At 36.0% G+C, this 19,517-nt stretch overlaps 1 protein-coding gene across 1 annotated transcript in view; it reads left to right on the top strand.

Annotated features, from left to right (window-relative positions):
- The window catches only part of LAMA2 (laminin subunit alpha 2), a 251,425-nt gene that overhangs the window by 160,119 nt on the left and 71,789 nt on the right, over nucleotides 1-19,517 (top strand). The window contains exons 31-35 of the mRNA XM_058019923.1: nucleotides 2,148-2,234; nucleotides 3,068-3,261; nucleotides 11,576-11,718; nucleotides 12,232-12,330; nucleotides 16,905-17,016. Of these exons, the coding sequence (XP_057875906.1) occupies nucleotides 2,148-2,234; nucleotides 3,068-3,261; nucleotides 11,576-11,718; nucleotides 12,232-12,330; nucleotides 16,905-17,016 (635 nt within the window). The remainder of the gene's footprint in view (nucleotides 1-2,147; nucleotides 2,235-3,067; nucleotides 3,262-11,575; nucleotides 11,719-12,231; nucleotides 12,331-16,904; nucleotides 17,017-19,517) is intronic.

Below are 19,517 nucleotides of genomic sequence, written 5' to 3'. Positions count from 1 at the left end.
TCTAACCTGGCTGTGAAGACTTCAAGGGATTGGGGCATCTGCCACTTCATTGGGCAAGCTGTTCCAGTGTCTCACCACCTTCTGAGTAAAGAATTTCCTCCTAACATCTAATCTACATTTCCCCTCCCTTAGTTTAAAACCACTCCCTGTTGTCTTATCTCCATTTTTTTTTAAAAGTGTCCATTTTTTAGGTGTCCTAGGTGCACGCTGAAATTGCTGAGCTGCCTGAGGGAGAGCAAGCAAAGTGCCCGAACCTCATTTAATCACAAGCCTTTTGTGTCTTGCTCACATGAAAGTAATCATGAGACTCTGATTTCATACACCTTGACAGGAAATAAGAGAATAACACCTAATCTGAATTTAATAAAAACACTTAATCATGACATAGTCATCCAATTTCTTAGTGCTGTTGAGAAAAGAATCAGATCTGAGCATGTCCAGGAACGGAACTGCTTGTGTTTTATAGAGCTTCACTCTGCTGTCTCTAGACATCATGGAAAGGATTTCTATTTCTGTTATCCACAGCCATCAACAACTTTAGGAGCTGTACTGTAAATACAGAGACTGACAACTGTACAACTAACTCATGTTAAACCTAAAGGAAAACACTACTGGGGAGAAGGCAGGGAAGGAGATGTTTCAAATATCTGTAGAAGTCTGTCTGTGCATGTCCATTTTCCAGTGCTGATAGAAGATGCCTGAGCAATTGGTTTAGACTAGATGCCTGGCTTTTAGATGGATAGAGTGGCATAGATTCATTCCATAAAGCTACAGTATTAGGTAGAAAATCAGAGTATCAGACCTTAGATTTATATCTTTTGCAGATCAGTTAAAGCTCTTCAGGATGCTATTAAGGAAAAAGTCTACCTGCAGCTATTTTATGGTAGTCAAGTAATCATAATCTAGATGAAATGCAGATAGCTAATGAGCTATCTCATTAGCTTGCTATATCATGACTGATACGATAGTATTTGTGAATTTTACAGTGCAATTATTTTTATTTATGAAATTGTATAAAACTCCACTAAAGTTCTAAATACTGTGTTTATACTGCTGTACAATCAGCAGTCAGTTTCAAACATGATGAGCTGGGGGAAAAAAAAAAAGAACAGAGAGAATGAATTTTTCTTAGTATGGATCTATTTTTATGGAGTTGAAAATGTGTTGGATAATGAGTTTGTGAGTAATAGATCAATTTGTTTATGTTTTTTGCAAAGGCATAATTTTATATACTCGTTCAAGCACTATTGATTTAATGCATTATAAGCAAGTTAGATGAGGATGCTGACTGCACTGTACCAAGAAGGAGCCCTGGGCTCACCACTAGCCACCTCTGTGCTTTTCTAGCTCTTCTTCCACAAAGAGCTGAAAGAGTTTCATGGTTTTACACCATCTTAATATTTAGTTCTGTTCTTTTGCCCTACCTGGCCTTTTTGTTTGTTTTAATTGCCTGTGCAGGTACTTCATACACTAACATTTCAACTAAGTGCTACTTTGTACAGTGCCTACAGGTACACACTGCAGTCAGTAGTAAAGTGACTTAGAAAAGATAATCTAGTGTCTTCAATGATTAAAATAAGACCTCTCTCTGATCACAAAGGAGGTAGTTTTTAGGGTTGTTTTTTTTTTTCTGTAGACTGGGCTTTTCTCATAACTCTTTAAGATCATTTGATGCTGCCTTTTTGGAAGATTCCATACAGTATGACTTTGGTTCCTTTTCCCACTTTATATCTTACCTTCAAGTAAACTCTTCCCAGCTTATCTCATTTCACTCAAAATAAGATGAAATCAGACTGGAAAGGCTGAATGCTTATTAGCTCAGTTTCTAAATCTTTTCACATCCTTCCCAGTGCTCTCTGTGGGTGACAGCACCATTCAATCACACAAGCCTACAGCATGGGCATTGCTCACTCCATCCCCTTGGATATAGCCCTTAGAGCCCTTGGCCAAACTGTGCAAGTGTCACAGGAAAGCATTCACAAAAGTTATAATAGAAAGGAGAGACCTCTCACAGGTTTTTATAAACAGATAAGAAAATGCTGCCATTTACATTAAGAGCGGAACTTCTTGGGCCCTTCTTTACTGCTGACCAAAGTGAAATGATGCAAGAGAGTAGAAAAAAAATTCTTTATTTACTTTTGTTTTAGTTTTAGCCCTACTTGCATTGCTGAAGGACCTAGTGACTACCGGTGTACTGCCTGCCCACCTGGATACGAAGGCCGGTACTGCCAAAGGTAGGATTAATGGAAAAGATTAATGGAAAAAGCAGAAAGAGGGACAATGAAATGAGGAAAAGGCATGAAGGAGATAAGTGTTTTTCAATATTACAAGCATGTATTTACTACTCTTTAAATACATGCCTTTGGATAATTTATTTCTCCTTTATATGCTGTTAAAACTCAGCCAACATAGACAATTTTTATATACACCACTGTAAATTGATAATCGATGTTATTTATATCACAGATATTGTCCTGGTCTTACTTTTTGATGTGTGAGGGTTTTTTCCCTCCGGGGCTCAGAAGTTAAAAAAATTTATCTAAAATTAGATGCCATGCTAATAGTGTATCTTGATGTCACTCATACCCTTTGTTTTAGTGACTGTGGTGCCCTCATGAGCATTGGCTGTGAAAGACAGTTACACATAAACATTTTAATGCTGATTTGTGAATTAACAACCTAAACAGCCTCTGTTGTCCCATCCATCAAAACACTGAGGGATTAAGATGATCAAAATGTCTACCAGGAGATTTCATGCCTGACACAAAACACAGAGCCACACAATGATAGTGGAGGGGTTTATTTGTTGCAGTTTAATAGAAATTTAACTGAAAAGTGTTAAGGATGTGGAATCAATTTTGCATAGTTCCTTCATCCAGACTGTTCTGTGTCCTGAGTAGAAGTCTCTTTGTTGGACAGTTTGCAAAATTTCTCTCCTGATCATGAAACAAAGATTTTTTTAATGGTTCATGGATGTTTGTGTAAATTATGTTTAAAATACTGCCAAGTATTCTTTGTGCCCCGCATCTCAGTTGGACAAATCTTATTTTGTGTTTGCAATGTCTAGGTGTTCTTCTGGCTACACAGGAAACCCACAGATTCCAGGAGGGTCCTGCCAGGCATGTGAGTGTGATCCATATGGTTCTGTGCCTGTCCCCTGTGACCCTGTCACTGGGCAGTGCACTTGCAAGCCTGGATTCACGGGGTGGAAGTGTGCTGGCTGTGAGCATCGGCATGCGCGTCACGGCACGAGATGCATTTGTACGTATACTAACGGGATTTTGGATAACTGCTGGTTGTGTTTGTCATATTTCAGAGATTCAAACCTGCCTGTGTAACAGTGAGTTGTATGGCTTTCTTTGAAAATAATTGCCAGGTTTCTCACTACGTTGGCATCTGGTCCGTTTTGTTTTCACAGGCCTTGAGATGTCAAGAAAACTCAATAATTTTAGTATAATCACTGAAAACTGACAAAAAAAATCTTTGAAGGAATTTTTTTTGGCTTTTTAGAGTCTGTAATTTTGCCAAAGGTTGTTGCTACTGTTGTGACAATATTTTCTCTTGGTTAATTTTTTAGTGTTGTCCTAAATGTTTAACCAGCAATTGCAATGCTCTATGCCATGAGGCGCACACAAAATTTTTACTAAGGTTTACTTGATCATGTTGATTCAACAACCATCCATTGGAATTTAAAAGATGTAAGCAATGATAGTACACTATACCCAGCAAAGAACTTTTTTTGTTACAAATAGAGAACTAATAGCCTAAATCACCAATTTATATTTCCCAGTACTGGTATCTTTCTCCTGCCCTCAATTTTGATACATACCAAGTGATTATCTTGTATTTTTGTTTGGATTTTTTTCATTATATTGGATAGTGCTTGTTTTGAGCCACAATCTCATATCATGTAAATGCTGCATGCTTATCTCTTATTTTAAAAAAGTAGCAAAATCTTTCTAGAATTGTTCGTCAGCCCTGACTGAAATAAGGCATTTTCCTCTTCCTCATCTCCCCCAGGATATAGAGGGACTAACTTTATTGTGATTTTTTTCCCCTTCAATGCCATGACTGTTAAATTTGAAGTAGGATAATGGTAGAATTCCAGTAAGTCCACAGTATATAATATTTATTAACCTGTGCATATTTGAAAGTGTTGAAGTATTGGCAAGGCACAGTGAGCTGGTCTTAAATGTTTTATCTTTAATTGGAGCTTTTTGATGGAGAGTGGAGTGTCTGTGTGAGGGACATGTAACATCAAGGAAAGTAGATACCATCTACTTTTTTTTTTTTTTTTTTTTTTGCTTCTCCAAAGATTTCATTTCTTTTGTACCTCAATAGGCAGAGGTACACACCTCTCTAGTGTTAAAATGAAATGGTTAAAACAAAATGCAAACATTTCAAAAGCAAACTTTAAAGAATAAACAAAAGAAGTGCTTTTAATGTCTGAAGGCATTATATACTTCAAGAATGGAAGGCATGGCTTCTTCTCTAAAGAGATATTAGGCACATAGAGTCAGCAGCTACACAACTCAGAACATTTTTTCACTCAACCTAGTGGTTGAGATCAGTTCTCAGACAGTCACCAGGACTTAGCAGACCTAAGCTTCTAAGTAAGTAATTTGAAATAAGTGCTTTTTCATCAGCCCTTCCCATTCCCAGGTAGAAATTATAGATTACTGGGAATATAGATTTAATTTCTTCTATTTCTTTACTATTAACAACATGGCATTGATTCAATGATTAAAAGAGTCATGTACTTAAGAAAAATAAATTTCTAATGCCCTGCAGTGTGATGTAGTTTAGGACTTAATTCTGAACTTACTATCTTAAGCTCTATTTTGAGCATCAAAATGATTGCAACTGGAGTAAGTAGTCCCTTTGCTGAAATAACTGCCATTTGAGTTCCATTTTGTGGTCTCTGTGTCAAGGAGAATTGTAATTGTAAGTTAAGTTCATAAGTGTTACAGCTACAAAATTTTAAAATAAGGACTGTGTTCTACCGAGTGCCATCTGCATGAAAATTACTTCATTTTACAATATCCTGAATAGCTCTTACATTATTGCCAGTATTATCCAATTTTTCCAATCACAGGCATGACTTAGTATGTTTTTGTATTGGTCTTTTACCTTATCAGTATTCTGAAAAGTCTTTTGGGTATGCAGGATGACAGAGTTTCGTTGTACAAAACAGCCTAAGTACAAGTTATCATTAATAATGGTTTTTCAATTTGTTAATCAGGCTATTTCATTGTGTGGATAATAAGGTTAAAAATCCTATTTGTGAATGGAAAAAGCTGTTTGCAGGCAAATGAAATTTTCCACCTTTTTGCTTTGAAAGATGTTATTTGCTATAATCTCTGATTTAACTGCAACATATTTAAATTTGAGTGTTGAAATATACCTACCCTGTTAACTTATCTACATTCTAACTTTAAGTAATCAGTTTCTACCATAAAAACAGTTCTTCACATATGTATATGGACATTTCATTTGACCACTAGAAGTGAGGAATCAAATGCAAAGATTTCTTTTCTTTAGTCATAAAGATAAGAACCACCTATAGGAGCAGATGAGATGTACTTTAAATCTCCCTCTCATAGGAAGTAGTTTTTTACTGTTGATACCACATCAATAATAACCATATCATAAATTGCATAAACTGCAGTTTAATATTTCAGTATATTTCAGGCACATTTTATGTGCCTATTAGGTCTTACTGTATGATCTTTCTCTTGTTTAAAGGTTTCTCAGCACCCATATACTCCACACCTGCCTTTGCTAATGCAGTACAGTACCCCTGACATGGTAGAAAATAAGCCTGATCAATAACCTTTGTAGCCTGTGGTGGACACAGGTCTGTGGCACAGAGAGTGTGGCAAGCCTGGATTTTGTCAGTGGTAAACAGTGTCTGGTATGTCACAGGCTTCACAGTGCAGCTGTTGGTAAGGATTCATTGCTGCAGCCCCTAATGTGCTTTAATAGCCCTTGTCCTGTCAAAGAGCCATTAGAAACACCTTTGGGACAACCTGAAGTTTTCCATCCTTGCTGTCAGAACACCGAGCTGTTCCAATCTGAATTTAATGCAACTGAGAATTTGGTTCTGTATACAATTTATTTTTTTACTTTCATGTATCAATCAGTTGCAAAATAGTAAATTCCCTTCTGACCAGCTTCAGTTGTAACAAAACCTTAAAAGCAAAGAAAAATGGTACTCTTAAAGTACAGAAAATTAATCAGTGTCAAGAGCAGAATCCTGTTTGCATTCAGTAGTTAAGATGAACTGAATGCATGTACCTCCTCTTGCTCATTTGTGGTTCCACTTCAACTACTGCAATTGCATTGTACCAGTCAGAAGTGTAGAGAACCCCTGGTTAGGTGGTAAAGTTGTCTAACCTAAAGAAAATACATTCAAATACAGTCAGCCATATTGAAAAATTATTTATAAGTAGTATAAGACATAGTGATTAAGCTGTTCTGTTAGTATAGTATAGTTAATATTAAAGAATGTGATTTTCTAATAATTAAAAAAGAATAACCATTTAAATAATGAATTTTTGGCAAATTCCATAAAAGGTCACCACACAGTATAAAAACCTGAAAAACCAAATAATGTGTATTTAAATCAGATCAGAGAGGTATTTTAGCCAAAATACCGTAATGCATTCTTCTTTCAATATAATGTTTAGAATTTAACATACTCCTGATCATAAGGATTCTAAAGATTTTTTAAGTGAAGATTTTCAGTGAAAACGTGGAGGGGAAAGCAGAGAAGCATGCATTTTCACTAAAGTGATCTATTTCTGATATAGCTGAAAATCTGTTTTATTGGATTTTTACTGTTTTTTTTAATAATGTGTCATTTTTCAGTTGCTTAGTGCATGTCACTGTTCAGTGATGTGTTATACCAGTTATATTTTAGAGAGTTACAGGTAAAATAGAATATATATTTATTTTGAAAGCCACTGCTTAAAGAGGGATGATTCCACTTGCAGATAAATAGCAATGGTTATATAATTATAGGTGCATGGCCCATTCCATTCCCATTATATTCTTAGAACAGAACAATTTTGTTTATTCTAGGATTCCATCGGGGAATGAAAAGTTATTTCCAAAAAGTAGATTTTTTTTTTTTTAATAAGCAATACAAGAGTATGGTTTACCCCTCATCACAGAAATTTCTAATGGCTAATGGCTGAATTATTTCCCCTGTTAATTAACCACCTAGGTTGTCCTATACAGATATTCACAACACTCTGCTGATGAATACTTTTGGGCTCAATTTTTGGACTCAAGCAATTAACTTTGTAGGTTAACTTTCCCTGCTCTTTTGAAAAAGCCAGTACCCAAAGAATAAATAGTGATGGTTGGGAGCTAATTTTAATCATGCTGCCAGCATCCTTGTATACTGTCAAGTATGACAAAAGTTCTCCCAAATTTTCTCTCAGATTTTGAATCATGCCTGCAATCATGTATTTTCTTAGAAATAGTAATCCTCTTGTGTATTTTTTGTTATACCGTGTGACATTGCACTTCACTTCAGTTGTAGAGTTTGTAGTACATAAAATGAAGAGGCCTAGATGGCAGTATTATGGGCACAGTGACTCTGCTCACTGCTGTGCCATATTTATGGAACAAAACAATCCTGGTGAGAACTTCAAGGCTTTATTGTTGTTTGGCCCTATATATTATATGGCAAGTCAGAACTCAAGTTCTGAATGCTTTCAGGGTATCTGTCATAACTACAGTGGAGACTTCAGAAAAAAAGGTCTTCTATGTTTTGAGCTGTGTTGCAACACAAACTTCAAAACTTTTCCTTGGATGTGTGCTGCTGTCACAATTGCTGCTTGGGGTCAAGCAGAAGCCTAAATGTAAAGCCGTTGATGTGACTGAACAGGAAGCAATCAAGACACAGGGAGATCAAGCAGATATTTCATTGTTAGGAATTTTTCCTTAACTCAGTCTTGTGGGGTTAAAAAGCAAAAAAGATTCTCAGCCTTGCTGCAGTCAACAAATTTTCATCTATACGTATTTAAATATTCAAGAGTGGTAGAAGAAGAAAATTATATATTGAGATTCCTTTAATACCAGATACTGGGCATTTAAGTATTTGCACTCAAGACTGATGTTTGCAATGAGAGAGATTTTTTTTTTTCCCAGCTGTCAATCTCTGCTTCATCACAGCCCTACACCAAGAAGGACAAGGGAGCTCCCAGCCACCAGTTCTGGCAGAATCAAAGTTTTCCCTTCAAAACAGTGAGGAGCTCCATGTTATCAGCCTAGGCAGATATCATGGAATTCAGAACTAGGCAGAGATGCTGTCTCTGTCAGAGATAGATCTTGCAGAATCTGTGAAACAAAGCCTCTCCCAGCTCTTACAAAGCCCTTAATTCAGCAGGTGCTGGGAGCCTTTACAGAGTGAGCTGAAAAGAATGTGTGTCACACTACGTTTATGAAGCCTTGGACTAGCTTCTTCAGTGTTCTGGGTTGTGCTGTGTGTCCATGTATCTCAGCTGTAAGAATTAATTTACATCTGTGTTGGGCACCTGCTTCTCGGGCTGCATGGGCTCAATTAAGCCATCCCTGCTTGGCCTAGAGCCTGATAAGCTATCGCTTGTTCTCCATTTTTGTGAGAAAATGAACTCCTGTTCAGTTTAGATCCACACTCCTCTCTTTCACCCAAATCAAGCAATCTTTAAGCTCAGCTACTACTGGTATGTATCAGAACCAGCAGGATTTCTATATAATAAAAATCAGAAATAAACCTTTGTAGGTGTTTTAGACCCTGATCTAGGTATGAATTTTCCCATATTTTGGAGACATACTGATCATGTAAGCTGCATTGAACCAACAGCAGTGGCAAGGAAGATGAAGCTTTCAGCTCTCTACTGGGGTTCTGTTTTGGAAGGCACAGGAAGGCTGTTTTAGTATTTGGTGTGAGACTAGTGCCAAAATGGGAAAAATGAGGTAATAGCCAACAGATTATTGAGCTAACAGTAGTTCAACACTTTGTTTGAAACAACAGGAAGCTGATACTGAAGAGTCACTGAGTATCGTAGGATACCACCTCCCATCAGAGATTGCATGATTGCCCTTAGACCTAAAATTTGCTAGTCATAACACAGTCTTCTGAATATTCACAGATACGAATGTATTAAAGCAAAATTGTGTCAGATAATCACTCAGTTGGAGGAACACATTGTGACTCAGATGTGTTTCTTTTATTACGCATTATGTTTCTTTGTAAGATGGAATAAACTTAAAAGAATTTCTTTTAGCATGCATACTTTGGGCATATTTCTCACAAGAGGTAAGTCAAAATCCTTAGAGACTTAGTGTGCATGGAAGAGTGTGGTGAAAATGGAAAACGCAGTAATTTGCATTAATTGCTCGTTGAACTATTGTAATATTGATTGCATGGTTTGCCTCTGACATGCTTGCACTGCTGTAATGATCTGAATTTAGTGCTGCATTTGTTAATATTAGACACAAATTTATCCTGACAGCTTTATAGATAGACACAGAAGTATTTAGTCTTGCAAAATATAATCACGCTTTTGAAATATTTCCCATAGCTGCAGTACATTACAGACTGAATACTGGAGCAGCTCAGTCCTGTCTCATCTACTCAGCTGTGGTCTCACTCAATGCAGTTCCTCTTTTCAACCTGATTATTTTGCAAGAGGTGCTAATTTATACTGAACGTTCACTTATTGATTGCCCACTCATTGAGAATACTTCATGTCTTATGGGCTGTTCATTTTTTTCTCATTGGTGTGAATTGAGTTTGTCTTTAACACATAACAAATTTTTAGCAATTTATTACCAACCACTAGGAAAATTTTGAAGGTGAATAGATTTCCCTTGTTTCATGAGTGAAATAATATGTGGGGAAAAAAAAACCATAGCAAAAACTAAAGTAAACTATAAAGGCCAACTCTTTTCAGGTTCAAAATCACTTATTTTCATCCTGCAGAATGATTATCTGGTCTCCTTACCTTCTTGATCAACTACAGAACAGGTGTTTGTTATATAAAACATTATTTGCTGTAAAATCTGCTTTTCCTTGAATTCTCTCAGGCTTCTAAAGGCAAGCACACAGATGGCAAGAACAGGGATGATAATAAGTTGGGGGGAGGTAAAATTTCATGTAGGAGCATAAATCAGAATGTATCATGCCCACAGTTATTGACTGCCGTTCCAGTGCAGTTCAGTTTATGTAACAAAATACTGTGAAATAGGAGGAAGGAGTCTGCAAGTGGAAGCAATGAAAATGCAAAAGGAAGTCTTAAAATAACAGTAGTATCTAGCCTTCTGCACCCACTTCTTACTACAATAATCCAGCATCTACCTGCTCTCCTTTTCAATCCCCGCTTGAATTTCATGCTGTATTGAAATAGTTTACCTTTTTTTGCCTCAGTATTTGACTCTACTCTTTGTTTTTGGTGTATTGAACAGTCAAAAGAGTAATAACTATATTTAGATGACTATGAAAACTTTAATGAACAGAAAAGATGTAATCTACATGAAGAACACATTTCAGGAAAAAAGAAGTAATTCTCTTTTGAAAATTACTTCTCTTTTCTACAAAAACATATACTTTGCTTAGCGAGGTTTTTTAGCTATTAAACTGCCTAGCTTTGCTGAAATAAATAATTACACGCTTGTAACATTTTAGGTACAACTCTCCATGTCTCTTAACATCACCAGTGAATTCATTGTTCCACAGTTTGCTTCGTCTCCTGAGATGTTTGGGTTTGCTAGCTCTTTATGCAGAGAAGCAGAAAGGTATTCCCACAACTCTTTTCTAAAGGATGAAGAATTCTCCTGTCTGCTGCATAAATGATACAAGATGAGAATATCTTGTGATAGTTAATCGAAAGTAAGGGAGGGAGGAAATGCAAACTTCTTTTGATATATGCAGCACACAACAATATTTTTCATCCTGAAGGATATTTGAAAGAATAGAAGCATACATGAAAAGCGTATAAACTGGTTAATGAAAAAAGGTAGGGAAAACCATTTTTTTAAAAGAAAGCTACCAGTATTTTTACCTGTATGCTTTCAGCTGTCTGCATTACAGGTTTAGTATGCTTGGCCATGCTGCTATATGGAGATTTTAAAGGTTTTTTTCTTTGCATTCAAATCCATAAGCATATTGTGTTTCTTATAGAGCTCCTTAGATTCTCTGAATTGCCCATCTGATCTCCAAATTGCCTATCTGCTATTCTCAAACTTTGTCCAAATTATCTGTATAATTTAATATTTTATATTGGCTAGTCTACAGTGGACAACATTAATTATTTCCTCTTTTCCTCTTTTAGTGAGCTAAGCCTATCAATTTTGATCTTTGTGTTTTATATTAAACTGTCCATTACTAAATCCTAAGCCATAATGTCTTTCCTACTCCCTAGCTGTTGTTTCCATTTTTTCTCACACTACACATTTGGGGTAATAGTTATGAAATCAGTGTTACCTACCCCAGAATTGCGTGTGTGGCACACAATATCCAAGTCAAATGTCTTAAATGTTTAGCAGGAGGAAACGTTTAGCAGCCTTGTTGTTCTTCCCCCAGCTTGTGATGATGAATGCACAGGACTCCTTCTCAACGACCTGGATCGGCTAAACCAGATGATCCTGAGTGTTAACCTTAGTGGTCCACTGCCTGCTCCATATAAAATGTTGCATGGTTTTGAGAACATGACACAGGAATTAAAGGTATGTTGGCAGTATTCACATGCATAAATATCAGAGCTTCAGTACAACTACACTTGATTCTGTTCAACCTCAAAGCTGTGTGTACATTCAGAGAAGAAAAAATAAAGATTTAATTATTTTAGCCTTGCTTTGATTCATAAATAAGTATTACAGTTATTTATTTTTACTTAATTTAATAAATAAATCTTGCAACAGTAATTTCTGAACATATGTGCAAGGAGTTATACTTCAGGCATAGAAAAGCAATGTTGCATACAAATAAAATAGTCTTCATGCTGATGGTCTGTAAAATGGTTATGTATTTAACATATTGTACATTCCCTACCATACTTACAAGTTATGTAAAGTTGACAGGATTCCTGAAAAAAGCCTGTTGGATGAATGTGACACAAGTCAGTGACAAAAGGGGTTGCATATTGTAATGAAATGTTTGATGCTTCTTCTCTTCAATATTTGGAAGCCCTGACATCCATCACATACAGATCTTTCTCTCTCCCATCTCTTTCCCAACAGCATTTGCTTTCACCTCAGAGAGCACCAGAGAGATTTCTTCAGCTAGCACGAGAAAATCTGGATACCTTGGTGACAGAAATGGATGAACTACTGACAAGAGTATGTCTGTGATCGCATGGAGGTCTATGGGTTTGGTTGAGGCTGCATAATGACAGAAATCTTCTCAATATGCATTAAACATGAATGAATAGATGAATTATAAGATGATTCTCAGTCTCAGTGTCTAAAATGACAGGAAGTCCTCTAAAAATCTCTTTTTGTGGGCCAATATATTGACACAAATTTTCTGCAAAACTTCCTAATAAGGTAAGAAAGCTTTTTCACTTCAAAACAGATGACCCAAGAATGATCTTACCTGGAAAAGACTACACTAAAGAGGTGTGCAAGTTTAGTTAAATATGTGTCTTCTAGATTTCCTTTATGAGCATAGTTAGAAAATTCTGGATTTCAATAGATGTGCTATGTACTCTTTCTGTTACAAAAGTATTATTTCAAAATAGACCTCATTTTGGTCAGTAAAGACGATGTCTAAGAAAATAATACAAATTGTGCCACCTAGTGGAGAAAAAAATAGGAATTTGAACCAGACTCAGTATAAATAAAGCTGTCCGAAGTACATTGATGGGAAGAACTACCAAAAGTCACGATTGTGAGTTGAAAGAACCAAATAAGAAAGATGTGGAGTACTGTGTACTGATCAATATACGCTGCAGAGAATCACATAAAATCCAGGCAGTTTTAGCATCATGTCTCTAAATTGTACATGGCTTAAGGAACTAAAATTCTCAGAGAAACTGTTTTCTTTGTGTGATTTTTATGCAATTTTGAAATGAGGGGTGGGTAAGAAAGCATTTGAAGTGTGTTTGCATATGTAGGCATCCACATGTGCATGCATACACCAGTATCTATCTGTATGTACTGGCATTGTGAGAAGACTTGCTTTTCCACTTCTCTTTGATCTTTTATTTTTCTGCAAAAAGCAACTGCAGTAGTTTTAAGTCTAGCTTGAATTTTAACCCATGTCAGGTCTACAAGCAGGGAAGTTAATATTGCTTCTATTAATATTTCTCAATCTTAGGCTAAGACAGTTTTTTTTTTCCTCTTGGCAAGTTGCTCTTTTTAATATGCTTTTTGTAATTTCCCCAATAGAGATGACCTAAAATAATGCATATTCTGACCTTCTGTGGACAACTCTTGGAAGGAAAAAACATCAAAAGTGTGATCTTAGGGGAGTTATTGTGGTGGCCACATTATCACCACTACGTTTTTGCAGTTTTTCATCATTGTGACAAATAAGCAGCCTTATGATTTCCAGTTATCCTTACAGAGTTACTTGGAGCAGTTTGGGGTAGTTTTTGTTTGGGTTTTTGTTTTTTTTTAATTTAGGGACTGGAAATTGGTGGCAGGTTCTACCTTTCTCCTTCTGTATTTGTAAATAAGAATAGTGTTCCAAAAAGAAGAACAGTACTGATGAAGAAATAAGCTGGTGAAGATTGTTGAGGAATCTATTTCCATGAAAAAAAATTCTAAGCATTTTAAGATAAAATATAGAAGACAATAGTATTTAGTCACTACAAGACTTTCAGGGGATTTTCTTCCCTGGGGTCTCTTTTCAACCAATAATCTCTTACTTCAGTGCGGCACTCCTTTTTTTTTTTATATGCTGTTCTGTGCTTCATTTGCTTTGCCATATAGAAGATCCTCATGTCTTTCTTGCACTAATTATGTTCACGTTTGCATGCACATTCCCACACCTACCACCAGAGGAAGAACTGATATCTTCAATTCCTTTCAGTTCACTGTATTTCATCAAAAACCCTAACTTCCCTTCTAATTAGGTACCTTCAGAGTGTTCAAGAAAGACAGGAATCAGAATCACTCATCTTGATTTTAAATGCTTCTTTTGTCTTTGTAAACTTTTGCCTTTCTCCCAAAGTACTGAATTTCTCTAACTTGAAAATTTCTGGAAGTAGTAGCAGAAGCAACTTAATTTGCAATAGCTGGGAACATTTGGAGAGAAAGCCAAGAACTTCCATCTGTACATGTGTGTGTTTACACCTCCTTCTGTGGTCTGCAGCCCACTAGCAGAGGAGTTCTTTAAGGAACTCCTTAGAGAGGAGTTCCTTACAGAGGAGTTCTTTAAGTCTTGATTAATATTAAATAAGCAGACTAAATAAACATGGAAACAAACCCAAAACAAACAAAAAAAATGTGTATAGTTGTTAACACTTGCTTATAGTTTAAATTGCTAAGTGGCTGCTCCAGATTGGAGCAAAGCCTTTCATGGAACCTCCATCACTAAGTTTAAGCTGTGGGCATCACCAAAGCATGTTCACCGATCTCAAATACTTTCTTTATTGATTTCTATGGTAGGGATCTCCTTTATGCAAAAAAGTTTTATTTGTGTCCAAATAACTTCTACAAGACTCTTTCCAAACCCTTGCTCTGGGTCCAGTCAGCCTTATTGCTCCCACAGCAAGAGTTTGTTGGGCCTGTTTCAACTGTTAAAAGATGCTGAAAACTGACGGAAGTCAGTAGTAGAAAATTGTAGAGATGTAGAAAATTACTAGGACCTTATTAACAAATAAAAACATTTAATTAGCTGTGGAATGGCCAGCTACAGTATGAAGGATGTTCGCTATTTAATATGGTTTACAGAGTTAAAGCTAGACTAGATAGTGAAGCAAAAGCCGATTTTTCAGCAAAGGAAATTATGTCAAAATACAGAAGGCCTTCAGTGGACCTGAATGGAATTTAAGTGCTAAAAAGAGCTGTCACTGAAAGGAAATGAAAATTGTTCAGTGACAGATTAATTTTCAGAAAAATGTGGTACATGCTATTCAGTCATAAATAGAGAGGTTAAAGTGGCCAATTTGAATTAGCATGAATGTGGAAAAAGTAATCAAAACTAAGAAAGGAATATGTAAGTTGTAAAACACCATTTCTAGTAAAGGACTAGAAATATTATAGAGTATAATAAAACTGAATGTGCATATTCCAAACAAATAAAACTCAAAGAATAAAAGGCTTCTTCTGGAGGGTTTGATAATAAATAATGAGTTTTTTTCAATTACATGAAGAATTAAATGACATCAGAAATGGCAAGGAGACTTAGAGCAGTGGTCCATCAAGACCATTTGGATTTTTTTGCCTTTTTTCTAACCCCATTGCCTCTTACAGCTCACTGTAGCAATATTTTAGTTCTATATCCAGGCAGGTAAAAAGGGTTTGTAAATCTTAGAGGAAATAACCAATAGTATGATTAAAGCTGTGTAAGTGTGAAAAGACTTTTTCTACTGATAGAGGGATGGAATAGAACAAACTCCCCCCAGTCTGAATGGGTTCTTATTTCTTCCTGTATATTTCTATTTACCTGAACTGTTTTCATATAAATTACTTTCAGTGTAACTACTCTGAAGTAGCCCAAAATTGTAAATGGAATGATAATGGCAGGAATTTTATTTCAGAAACTCAGATGTAAAGTACCTTGAGGGCTGCCATCTAGAAGCCAATCAGGCAAAAATAAATGTGTTTAAGTGCTCCTATTTCTCTGACTATTACTGAAAAGTGTGGGGTTTTTTGTAAGGGAGAAACAATTTGTGCAGTTCAAGTCAGGGAAAACCTAAGCTCATTTTGATTTATTGACCTTCTAGCCATTTCACAGAGACTAGGAAATTCATAATGCCTTGTTTCAAGATTTTTTGGGGAATGTAAAGCCTAAAGAAAAAAAGTAGGGCTTTACTGGTTTTATTTGTTGGAGGTTTTTTTGGGGTTTGGTGGTTTGGTTTTAATTGGGTTTGTGTGGGGGGTTTTTTTGGGTTTTTTTGTTTGTTTCTTCGTTTGGTTTGTTTGGTTTGGTTTTTATTTTTGGTTTGCAGTACAGCTCAACAAGCTTTGTGTCTTGAAATGTTTCGCTTCTTTTCAATAAAAAAGGGTCAATTTTTAAATAGGGACCTCAAGAGCTAAGTAGGGTGTCCTAAGATGATTCCTTTCCTCAGCATGTTTTTCAGGCCTGCAGCAGATGTCTCCCTTTCTGCTGCTGCTGTGATTCAGTACAATTATAAAGCATTTAGTAACAGAAAGCTTAAATTTTACTGAGCATCCTAATATGTCATGAATGACCAATTTCAAGCATTAGAGCTGAATAAAACTACTCTTTATTTTTCTCTCTCAGTCTTGGTCAAATTAATGTATTGATTTAAAGTTCTTCTTGCTTGTTGGAATGAACTGTCTCTTTGAGAACACCTCCAGGGAAGAAGCAAAGAGGTCACAGTACCTGCTGCACTTTGTCAATCGAAAAGTACACAATTGTGAAGCTATGGAAAGTATTCCCTGAAGAATCTATTAAAAGGTTCCAAACAGCATTTCTTTAAGCAAAGATATTGTTAGTCAGTGGATAATTTAATCCTGTCTCCATTGATGTGCTGTTGCACACAAGTAGGGTTTCTAAGAACCTAAAATAAAGCCTTCCAATTTCCATTTAAAGGAAAAGGTAATAAAATTTAATTGTGTACTTGAACAGAGCATTTCATTCCCCATGCATCTGATCAATAATTCATTGATTGCCTCTGGCCTGAGGAAAGTTTTGTACAAGTATTCAGCCTGTAGGAATATAACATAGTGCAGCCTTGGCCTGTTCATTAATTATATTTTCCCTGAATTGGTATCACCAGGCTACCAAGGTGACAGCAGATGGGGAGCAGACCAGGCAGGATGCTGAGAGGACTAATGACAGAGCGAAATCTCTTGGACAGTTCGTCAAAGGCATTCTCCAAGCTGCTGAAGGTATTGGAAAAAATTGAAGTACTTGAGTTGTTTCTCAAGAAAACTGGAGGATGTTAGGGGAAGAGGGTCTGAGAGACAATGAGGAAGACTTTACTTGCTGAGAAATGTCATGTGCTTAAAGTGCTGAGTGAAGAAAAGGCAGTAAACTGTCCTCAAATTTTTCTTCAAATCTATGTATAGAGTTTATATGAACACTTAGTGTATTGGTAATTATGAACAAAGACTAGAAGAAAATGGAGCATGTTCCTTCAGGATTTTTGCAGTTATCTGAAGAGCTGTTATGATGAAGTAACAAACAGTGCTTAGCTTTTGTTTATTTTCAAAGCAGTTGAAATATGCAAAGCAGTTTCAAATATGTATTGGTAAAAAAGTTTGGTGTAATTTTAGTACTTGGTACATTAACACTTCATCTTAATTCACCAGCTTTACTTCAAAAATGCACTTATTTCTTGCTGTTAATGAACATCTGCTGCTTAGAATTTGCAAGTGACTCCTAACCCTACCTAAGCGTGGAGCCAAAGTCTGCTCTGTCTTCCACAGACTGATTCACTGCACTTACACTGCAATAAATACTTATGAGAAAAATAGATTCTAGATGTCCTTAAGAAGCAAGACCTATATATTTCATAAAGCTATTAAATAAGATAATGGCTGAAAATATTACAATAATTGGCAAATACAGATTTTTTTTTTACTTGAAAAAGACTTTTCAGCTCTTTCCTCCTCCAAATATTCACTGCAGTGCTGGTTTTAGTAGCTATGCTTCTGAAGGCTTATGTCATTGAAAGGAAAAGCTTTGATTTTTGTCCAAGTGCTATAAAATACATTTTACATTATCTTTTGTGTAACATTTCCATGTATGTGCTTTGGAAGTGAACTGAACAGCACTTTAGGATATCCTTAGGAGTTGTAACTTTGACAAGAAAAAATTGTGGGAAAAGCAACAAGAAAAAGTGAGGAAATTTTTGAGAATTTTTTTAAACAAAAGACCATCTTCCCCGTATTTCAGGATGAATTTGGGATGATGAGCAAAACAAAGTCTTTGACACTACTAAGTTTAGGCCCAGTGTTTGTAGCTCAAGTAAAAATTTCCTCAAGCAGGTTTAGCAGTAGGAAATACAGAGTTAGAAAACTTTGAAGGGGTGAAATAAATTTATGCAGTATCTCAGAAGTGGACAAAAACTTTTAAATCAATGTGTTTGCCTAGTGGCCAAGTTAACATTTTAAGAATACATGAAATACACATTGAGAAATACACATCACAGGATTGAGAGATACCTTGTGGGTTAAGGCATCCACTCTCCTACTATCAAAAACTTTCAAAAGCTCATCTTCAAAGTAATTTCTACAAATACACACAATCTGGATAGGAGGCGGTTTCAGTACTCTTCATAATTGCCATAGTTCACATTTCTAGCAAAAAATATTCATGTTTAGTTTCTCATCGTGTTTCCTAGCAAACCCTGTTCTTTAGCTCAAATAGATGTTTTTTTCCATTCCCTAGTACTTCTCCTCCTTCCCCCAACACCAGATATATTTGCAAAGAGAAATCATATTTGGCCCCTTTTTTTTCTAGGCTGAATCGCACCAAAGAGTGTTCTCCCAAATCTCCTACTCACCTCCATGTAATTTCCCTTTCTCTGCTGAAAAGTATATATCTGTGTTTCCGAACCACAGCCAAAAAGCGTGAAATTATGTTTTTTCAGTGTCTTGCTCTTCAGGAGGAGGAGTAAAACTTGCCTATGTCTGCTCTCCTAATAATGCCCCAATAACTTTTTGTTACAGCTGGATGCCATTGGTGATTCATAACACAGCAACGTTCTTCTCATCCATTCTTTTTACCTCACTGGCAAAACTCCTCATTAAAAGTGAGAAGTTTGTAGTGACTGTTTCTAATGACCATGCTCTGACTGCTTATTCACTTCTACTGAGCTGATTGTTGACTTTCTGAATTTCTGAGTAGCTGTAACTAATTTTCCTTCTTAGCTATCGAATTTCCCTTCTTTGCAGTTCCTAGCCTTTGTCTATGTCAGTGTACCCAGACCTTTTACCACCACTGGACTCTGATATTTGCATTCCACTGAGACACAAAACAAAACATGGTTAGGAGAAGAGAAGGATAAAATTTGGTATAGGTTTTTCTGAACCTAAGAAAAGGTTAGCTTATATATTCATTTTTATTTTATGTAAATATTCAGGGACGTTACTCACTATTTTAAAAATAAAATTATAAGAAATTAATATAGACTTATTCCTGGCCTGAGGTACCTTAGTAATGATGCATAATATAGTAAATATTTGAGATATCCATGATCCATTTGAGGAAAGTGTAATCTTTTTCCAGACCTCACAAAACCACTCATTATTAAAGATACAAATCTCAGTTCTCACCAGCTAATCAAAGACATCATTAGATTAGAATTTTCTTCATAATTTTCTCTAAACCTATACTATGTGTAGAGGAAATAGTAATTTACTGAGGTTTGAAATACTGATTTTAA

The sequence above is a fragment of the Melospiza georgiana genome, chromosome 3 (assembly GCF_028018845.1).
Source record: "Melospiza georgiana isolate bMelGeo1 chromosome 3, bMelGeo1.pri, whole genome shotgun sequence".
NCBI lineage: Eukaryota > Metazoa > Chordata > Aves > Passeriformes > Passerellidae > Melospiza > Melospiza georgiana.
This window is presented reverse-complemented; position numbering and strand designations above follow the sequence as displayed.